The sequence below is a fragment of the Acinonyx jubatus genome, chromosome E1, assembly GCF_027475565.1.
Source record: "Acinonyx jubatus isolate Ajub_Pintada_27869175 chromosome E1, VMU_Ajub_asm_v1.0, whole genome shotgun sequence".
NCBI lineage: Eukaryota > Metazoa > Chordata > Mammalia > Carnivora > Felidae > Acinonyx > Acinonyx jubatus.
Window position 1 is genome coordinate 58,834,004 of NC_069397.1, and position 8,903 is coordinate 58,842,906.

Sequence of the window (8,903 nt, forward strand, 5' to 3'; positions counted from 1 at the left end):
CTGGCCCCCCAGGGCAAGGGCCGGGCAGTGAGTCGGCTGCTGGAGAGCTTTGCCGTGGAAGACGACTTTGCGTTTGACGACAACGGCAGCTTTGAGGAGGAGGAGGAGGAAGAGGAGGAGGACGAAGCGGAGGAAGAGCCGGCTGGGGCCAGCGGTCCTCTGAGCTCGGAGCAGAGCGCCGCCCTGGGTGAGTGGCCGGGAGGCAGCCCCGGGGGTGGGGGCAGGGCCGGCGCTGACAGCCTGTCCCCTCAGCTGGCTCGTGCACCATCCACAAGGAGGATCTGCAGGATGGGCTGCCCGTGCTCATTCCCAAGGAGGACAGTCTGCTGTACGCGGGCAGCGTCAGGACCCTGCAGCCCCCCGACATGTGAGGCCCGGGTGCGGGGAGGGAGGGCGGCGGGCCTGGGCCAGGGTGGGCGACGCGGCCGGCAGGCCCCTCTCACGCTCCACGCCCCCCTCGCCCCTCAGCTACAGCATCGTCATCGAGGGCGAGAGAGGCAACAGGCAGAGGATCTACTCGCTGGAGCAGCTGCTGCAGGAGGCGGTGAGGGGACGGCCCCCATTGGACCCGCCGCCCCGGGGAGGTGGGCCTGGCTGCACCCACCCCTCCTGGGCCCCCTCCCCCGCAGCCCCTCCCCCGCCCACTCACACCCCCCCCCCCAAACCGTCCTCCAGGTGCTGGATGTCCGGCCACAGTCCAGCCGCTACCTCCCACCCGGCACGAGGGTCTGTGCCTACTGGAGCCAGAAGTCACGTTGCCTGTATCCAGGCAACGTGGTCCGAGGTAAGCCCCCCGAATTCCCCACGAGGCTGCCAGCAGCCCCCCATCCAGGCAGGGGATGTGGAGCCCCCGGGGGCGGGCAGGTGGGTGAGCCAGCGGGCAGTGCCCCAGGCGGGGGTGATGGACGGTGGTGCTGTGGCCGCTCAGGCCGGGCGGCGGGAGGCGGCGAGGGGCGAGGAGGGGGGGCGTCTGTTTCCTGGCTGCTGGGGCAGCGCCAGGGTCGACCGTGACGGGGCCCTCGTCCCCAGGTGCCTGCAGTGACGAGGAAGGGGACCTGGACTCCGTGGTCGTGGAGTTTGATGACGGGGACACCGGCCACATCGCCGTCTCCAACATCAGGCTGCTGCCTCCGGACTTCAAAATCCAGTGTGAGTGCCGGGACCGCGGGGGTGGGGCCTCCCTGCGGAGCCAGCGCCCGGGTCTGGAGGCCCAGCGCTGACGCCGCGCGTCGGCTCCGCAGGCACCGAGCCCTCGCCCGCCCTGCTGGTGTCCGGCAGCTGCCGGAGGACCAAGAAAGCCTCCTTCGAGGCCCCTCCCCCCGGCGAGACCCCCGCCCCCAGCCTGTCTCCCAAGGCCCACGAAGGCCCCGAAGCCTCCAAGCCCCCGGGGAAGAAATCCGTCGGCAAAGACAAAGCTGGTACTCGTGGGACCACCCAGAACCCTGGCGTGGGGGTCCCCCTCCGGGTGTGGGGGACCGGGAGGCACGGGGCCGGGGAGGGGAAGGGTGGAGCCGGGGGGGCCCCCTGACTCTACCTGGCCTCCCCCCAGGCAAAGCGGAGCTCCTGACCTCAGGCGCCAAGCCCCCGCCCGCCGCCCCCGCCGCCGCCGCCGCCGCCGCCGGGGCCTCGGACCACTTCCTGGGCCGCCGGGGCAGCCCGCTGCTGAGCTGGTCGGCGGTGGCGCAGACAAAGCGGAAGGCGGCGGCGGCCGCGGCGGGCGGCAAGGGGCCCGGCGTGCTGCAGAATCTCTTCCAGCTCAACGGCAGCGCGAAGAAGCTGCGGGCCCGGGAGGCGCTGTTCCCCGTGCACAGCGTGGCCGCGCCCGTGTTCGGCAACGGTTTCCGGGCCGACTCCTTCAGCAGCCTGGCCAGCTCGTACGCGCCCTTCGTCGGCGGGGCCGGGCCAGGCCTGCCCGGGGGCGCCCACAAGCTGCTGCGGGCCAAGAAGGCCGAGCGGGCAGAGGCCGAGAAGGGCGCGCGGCGGCGGGCGGGCGGCGAGTTCCTGGTCAAGCTGGACCACGAGGGCGTGACCTCCCCCAAGAACAAGAACTGCAAGGCGCTGCTCATGGGTGACAAGGACCTCGGGCCCAAGCTGGGGCGGCCCCTGCCCAGCCCCAGCTACGCGCACCCGGCCCTCGTGGGCAAGGACAGGAAGGGGCGGGCGCCCGTGCACCCGCTGCCCATGGGGCTGGCGCTGCGCAAGTTCGCGGGCCAGGCGGAGTTCCCGCTGCCTTGCGACAGCGACTGTCACAGCTCCTACTCGGACGACGAGGAGGACGGGCCCGGGCTGGCCCCCGGCGTGCCCTCCCGCTTCCTCGCCCGCCTGTCCGTGTCGTCCTCCTCCTCAGGCTCCACCACCTCCTCCTCCTCGGGCTCCCTGTCCACCTCCAGCCTCTGCTCCTCGGACGACGAGGGCTCGTCCTACAGCTCGGACGACGAGGACCCGGCGCTGCTGCTGCAGACCTGCCTCACCCACCCCGTGCCCGCCCTCCTGGCCCAGCCCGAGGCCTTGCGCTCCAAGGGGGGCGGGCCCCACGCGCACGCGCATGCGCAGCGCTGCTTCCTGTCCAGGGCCGCGGTGGCCGGCGGGGGCGCGGGCACCGGCCCGAGCGGCGGCAAGTCCAAGCTCAAGCGCAAGGAGGCCCTGAGCTTCTCCAAAGCCAAAGAGCTTTCCCGGAGGCAGCGGCTGCCCTCCGTGGAAAACCGGCCAAAGATCTCAGCCTTCCTGCCTGCCCGGCAGCTCTGGAAGTGGTCGGGGAACCCCACGCAGGTAGGTGGGCCCGTCTCCCAGCCGGGGAGGGAGGGGGAAGGGCAGGGCCGTGAGGAGCCCCTGGTGCCCAGGAGGCCGGCCTGCTCCCTCTCTCGCTTCTTTCTTTGGGTTGTCCTATTTACTGTCGACCAAACAAAAAGAAAGAAAGAAAATCAAAGGAAAACGAGGAAAGAGAAAACCTTGCCACCTGATGGGACAAGGCAGATGACCACGGCCACTATGTCCCCTCCAAGTCTTTGTCTCTGCCTGTAAGATCGTGTACAGGATGTTTGCACTGGGGCAGACAGCCTGTTTTTGTTATTGTTGTTTTTAATGTTTATCTTTGAGAGAGAGAGACAGAGGGGTGAGCTGGAGAGGGTTAGAGAGAGGGAGACACAGAATCCGAAGCAGGCTCCAGGCCCCGAGCTGTCGGCACCGAGCCTGACGCGGGGCTCAAACCCACGAACCGTGAGATCATGACCTGAGCAGAAGTCGGACGCCCAGCCGACTGAGCCCCCACCAGGCGCCCCAGCCTGTGTTTTGTTTCTCGAGCGGCAGGTCCACTTGGTTGCGCGTCTTTCCGTGTCCGTAAACAACACAGGCAGCTCTGCGCGTTTTGAGCACCTCGAGCACCTCATTGCATGGACGCGAACGTTGCTCTTTGCCGACACTCCACGTGTGGACGTTCGGTTGTCCGGGGCGTTTTGTCCTTGCAAACGTGTGTGCACCGGACGCCTCGTGCTCTCTCCCCACCCCACCCTGCCCTAGGTCCACTGTTCCTTTATAGTCAGTTTGGATCTTGACATCCTGACCGGTGGGCAGGGTAGGTCTGGGTGTGGCCACCTCGTCCTGGACCTGTGGCTGTGCTGGCCTTCCTCCAGCCGCCACAGTGCCCCGCGTGGACCTGGGGTGCCCGTGCACACACGACATGCCGTCTGTCCCTCCTGCTTATTCCCTCCCCTTGTGTGTGTGTCCCCGTCATTCTGTCCTGGCTGCCGCCTGGGCCCCCTCATTGCCCTTGGCCTCTGGTTGTGTCCCTGCAGAGGCGGGGCATGAAGGGGAAAGCCAGGAAGCTGTTCTACAAGGCCATCGTCCGGGGCAAGGAGACGCTGCGCATCGGGGACTGTGCCGTCTTCCTGTCGGCCGGGCGGCCCAACCTGCCCTACATTGGCCGCATTGAGAGCATGTGGGAGTCCTGGGGCAGTAACATGGTGGTGAAGGTCAAGTGGTTCTACCACCCGGAGGAGACGAAGCTGGGGAAGCGGCAGAGTGACGGGAAGGTGAGAGAATGGGGGAGGGGGCGGTGCCCTGTAGGGCCCTGGGGCAGGAGAGCTCAGGGCAGGTGGGGAGCCTGTGGGGGGCCCTGGGGCAAGTGGGGAGCTTGGGAGGACTGGGCAACAGGGCAGCCTGAAGGGGGCCCGGGACAGGTGGGGGGCCTGCAGGGGCCTGGGGGAATGGAGACCGGGGGGGGGGGGGGGGGGGTGGCAGCCAAAACGGGAGGAGTGGTCTCATTCGTGAACACCCCCTCCCCGTCCCCGACACCGCGGGGCCTCCCAGCCCAGGGCCACCACCGGGCCTCACAGGAAACGACACAGGGTCCCTCCCTGGCCTCCATGGCTCCCTGTGAAAGGGGTGGTAGTTTCACCGTGGGGGGCACGCAGCCCCCCCACGGCCCGTACTTCCAGGCGGAACACACCCCCACCGCCCTCTGGTGTGCAGGAGCCCAGGTTTGCAGGCGGTGGGCACGGTCCACAGGCTGACCGAGCAGCCCTCCCCTGGGGGCGCGAGGCCTCGGTCCCAGCGCTCCTGCCCGGCCCCCTCCCCCCCAGAACGCGCTGTACCAGTCCTGCCACGAGGACGAGAACGACGTGCAGACCATCTCCCACAAGTGCCAGGTCGTGGGGCGGGAGCAGTATGAGCAAATGACACGGAGCCGGAAGTGCCAGGACCAGGACCGGCGGGACCTCTACTACCTGGCGGGCACCTATGACCCCACCACGGGCCGGCTGGTGGCAGCCGACGGGGCGCCCATCCTGTGTTGAGCCCGGCTGCGTGGGCAGAGCCGGGGAGCCCCCCCCCCCCCCCCGCCGCAGCCAGGAGCAAATATGCAACCCCCCGACCCCGCGGCGGGCGCCGGCTTCGCATCACTGTCCCTGGTGAGCGGGCGCTTCCGCGTGCGGCCCGTCCCGTCCGGAGAGTCGTCCAGCCTGGGCCGGCCCAGCCGGCGCCCCGGATCCCCATCGGCCGTTCCCGAGAGATTAGAATCCAAGCCATATTTTCCCTAGTACCTCCGACTGTCTCCCACCAGGGAAAGCAGAAATCAGGTGTGTTGTCTATTTATTTCTCTATGTAAATATTGTATTTCTGCGGGAAGTTTTATGGAAAAAAATAGCGGAAAAGGATTTTTTTCCCCACACGCGTGACAAGGGTGTATGTGCATGTGTGTGTGTGCGTGTGCGTGTGTGTGTGGGTGTGTGTCTAGGCTTTGTTCTGGGGGGTTTTCGTTGAAAATGCACTGTTTTGCTCAGCCTGGCTGAGTTCCGACAGGGGCGTCTGTGGCAACAGAGGCAGCTGAGGGTGGGGGCGGCCACAGGAGGGGGACCCTCGGGTACACCACCCATCTCGGGGGCTGAGATGGAAGTCACACTCGACTTTATTTCCTTTTAATCCACCTCCTAGGAAGACCGTATTGGGGGGCGGGGGAGGGGAGGAGGGCGATGGTGAGGGTCCCTGGGGAGAGAAGGGATTCCAGAAGCTGAGATAAAAATCAGGATCAGCGGGTCCCCCAGCCCGGGATCGTGACAGCAGCCATAAATGTATCTTACCTCTGTTAAAAACGAAACAAAAATGAACAAATATTTTTAAGTATCGATACGAAAAAGTGATGTTTTCATTTTATTTCCTGAATATTCCAAGTTCTTTCTGATTTCCGTTTTGATGGCCAATTTGCCTAGGCTCCACTCAGAGCAGGGACGGGATTGGCCCCCACCAACTTACATGGAGGTTTCTGGGCCTTCTCTGTGGCCACTGGGAAGGCAGACAGCATGACCAGTTGGTGCCTGGGGTGCGGAGCGAGCAGGGGTCCCTCCTGCCCGCCCGAGCCCACACCCTAGCCAAGTGCAGGGAGCACCCCTCCGGGGCGCTCACCCCTCCACCCAGTGCTGGACGGGTGGCCCAGACTCTCGGCGCCACCCCAGGAGCGTCAGAACACTTGTCACCTCTTCACTTCTCCCGTGGCCAAGAGAGAGACAGGGCAAGCCAGACGCGGCCCAACCACCCTTGTCCCTGAAACGTACTGAGGGCCACATGTCCTCATGTGCCACCACACCCACTGGGAGCCCCAGGAAAGCCCCCCACGTTAGTCACTGTTCCTTAGGACGAGTTTTTGTGTGACCACAGACCTGCAGCCCAGGTCCCCGGGAAACATGGGGTGTCGGCAGGTGCCCGGCACCCCAACCCGGCCCCTCTCCGCCCCCTTCCTTTTCAGCCAGGAAACCATCCCGGCCCCACCTCCCACTCCTGGCTCCGTGGGAAATGCAGGGGCGGGGGGGGGGGGGTCCCCCCCCCTGCGCCCCGGCCTACCTCTCCCACCCCATTCTCCCCTTTGTCTCCGCACGAGTGCAATATTTCATTCCTGGCGGTCACCCGGGAGGCGGTGCCCGAGGGCCTGTTCGCAGCTGGAGAAGCAGAAGGCTGCCCGGAGGAGAAGACCTGCCCGGTGCCAGGGCGCCGAGTGGGGACAGCCCAGCCGCAAAAGTTCAAACCCCAGGCACCGAGCGAAGGAAACCCTTTTTCTTGGCCCTCGTGTCGGTTCTCTGCCCTCCTCCCCCGCCTTCTCTTCCTCTTCTCTCGCCCTCTATCTGTGCGTGTGGGCGGTGCGGCCCTCCCTCTAACCGTGGTTAGACCTGGCGAAGCACGACTATTGTAAATGTGTAAACTAAGATGGTTGGATTTTTTTTTTTCCAATGTAAACACTAAAAACAAACAAACAAAAAAAAACAAAACACAAAGGTTTTATGAACAGCAAACTCTATGTAAAGGCATTTTAGTATTAAATTTTTTATTGATAACTTGCTTAAGAATAAATATATGAACTATTGTACAGGTGTTCAGTGGTCCGGAATCCTAACTGTGCCTCGGCGCCCGTGTGCACGTCACACGGCAACTCCCTGGAGGCCCCGGAGTCTCGGGGGTCCCGGCGGACATGCCCAAGCCCCACGTCCAGGCCCGGGCCAGGTCTGTCCCCACGTTAGCCAGAGCGGAGCCCCTGGGCACCGAGCCCCGCACACATGACAGGACCGTGCTACCAGTTTCTGGGGTGGCTTTGGCCTTCGTGACCCCCCAAGATGTAGGTTCCCTCTTTACAGGTCTCACCAGAGCTGAGTCAGATTGTCCACGTGACCAGGGCAGGTGCCCCAGAAGAGAGGAGGGAGGGTCAGCCCCCACAAGGCACAGGGGGAAGGGTGGCCTCCAAAGCGCCGTGGCCAGCTTGGGGGGGGGGGGGGTGCCGGGCACACTGGAGAGCAGACACCCTCCTCAAGGAGAGCGTGAAGTTACTCGTTCAACAAACACTTTCTCAGCTGACGACTGTGTAGAGAGGCAATAAACAGTGCTCCAGATTGTTAAATGGAGAGCTGAAGTCCCCAGGTTGGAGGGTGTCAGGAAGAAGGGTACCTCTGGGGCAGGGAAGCCACCCCAACAAGCTCCTAGCTAGAGACAGCCCTGCCCACCGAGGTTGCAGGCCTGAGGTCTTTCCGGAACCCTACCACCTAGCCGGAAAGGAGGCACACTCTGTTCTCCCCCCACCTTCAGGGTCCCTGGGGAGGGAGGTCCCAGCTGGGATTAGAGACCTCAGTGAGGGACTCAGACTAGGGCAGATCTGCAGAAGGAAGGTGAGTGCGGGGAGCGGGGCCGTGACCCAGACGCCTGCCCCCCGCCTCTGTGGGTATGTAACTCCCACATGTGCATGCGTGCTTGGGTGCACACACACACACAACCACCAACCACACTGGGGCTGCCCTCGGCCGGCCCTGCTGACAGCCTGCTCCCCTTTCTTGTTTCCTCTGCTGGACCAACTTGGCCAGAGAGAGCAGAGGGAACGTGACCCCTCTCCAGGGTGCAGGAGAAGGTTCAAGGCCGTGTGACCCGGCCAGGGCCCTGAGCACAGAGATGGGATGGAAGCAGCCCAGGAACTCTTCTGAGCCCACCAGGCGGAAGAAATTCGGGCCGAGTTCCTGAGCAGGAGGCCCCTGGCTGTGTAGAGCCGGGGCGGGGCGCAAACCTGTTCTGAGCGGCCCCAAACCAAACAGTCTGCGCTCCCGGAGCCAGCTGTGCCTGAAGGCGGGCACATTCTACCCCTAGACTCAGTCCGGGAATCAGGCCCCACTTTGTGCAGGTCAGTTGGCGAGGTTCCAGCCGTGGCAGCCCGTGGCCCCAACTCTCCCAAGGGCTGCATCAGGAAGAGGGACAGAGAGGGCCCAGAGAAGACCGTAGAGGCCAGGCTGAGTGCTGGGACTTGATAGGACAGGGGCGGCAGCTCTGGGGGAAGGGGAGCCTGCTAACCTAGGGTTCTGGCTTAGGGAGCCTCTGTGGGCGGGGGAGGAGGGACCAGGGCGGGGCCAGAGGCTCAGGAGACCCCAGCCTCAGTACCTCCAGTACCTTTGGTTATGTGCGGCGGCGGCGGGAAGCGGGACCAGGGCCAGGGCAGGGAGGAAGGCCCTGGGGCCCCTGAGCCAGGATTTGTAAGCGCACCGCCTCCTGCCCACACCATGACCTGCCTGGCAGTGCAGGGCACGGGGGGTACGGTGTGGGGAGGTCAGCAGACACCAGAGATCACAAGGGAAGCTATGGGGCAAGAGAGTGGGCAGGGCCGGGGTGGGAGGGGTGACAAAATACAGAAAGGGCGGCACTGACTTGGGCCCAGGAGCTGGTGGGAAAGTTCTTCTTGCTGGCAGGGTGTGGGTTCGAGTCCTCCAGCCAGCACCGGCGCCGGCAGGGTGCATCGGCCAAGGTGGGGATGCCGGACCCGCAGCCACAGCTCTCCGACACTGTGGGCCCTAAGAGAGGCCGACGGCCAAGGGCGAGAACAGCCGTGCGGCCAAGACAACCTCCCCCATGGACTACACGGTCAGCGCCAGGGCTGAGCCAGGCCTGGT

General features: G+C 65.1%; 1 protein-coding gene across 2 annotated transcripts in view; it reads left to right on the top strand.

Annotated features, from left to right (window-relative positions):
- The window catches only part of BAHCC1 (BAH domain and coiled-coil containing 1), a 62,731-nt gene extending 55,875 nt beyond the window's left edge, over nt 1-6,856 (top strand). For both annotated transcript variants that reach the window (XM_053212224.1, XM_053212225.1), the window contains exons 20-28: nt 13-187; nt 253-367; nt 469-544; nt 676-784; nt 1,030-1,149; nt 1,242-1,418; nt 1,550-2,769; nt 3,792-4,028; nt 4,578-6,856. In XM_053212224.1, coding sequence (XP_053068199.1) covers nt 13-187; nt 253-367; nt 469-544; nt 676-784; nt 1,030-1,149; nt 1,242-1,418; nt 1,550-2,769; nt 3,792-4,028; nt 4,578-4,790 — 2,442 coding nt within the window. In that variant the 3' untranslated portion in view covers nt 4,791-6,856. The remainder of the gene's footprint in view (nt 1-12; nt 188-252; nt 368-468; nt 545-675; nt 785-1,029; nt 1,150-1,241; nt 1,419-1,549; nt 2,770-3,791; nt 4,029-4,577) is intronic.
- Nucleotides 6,857-8,903: the final 2,047 nt, after the last annotated feature.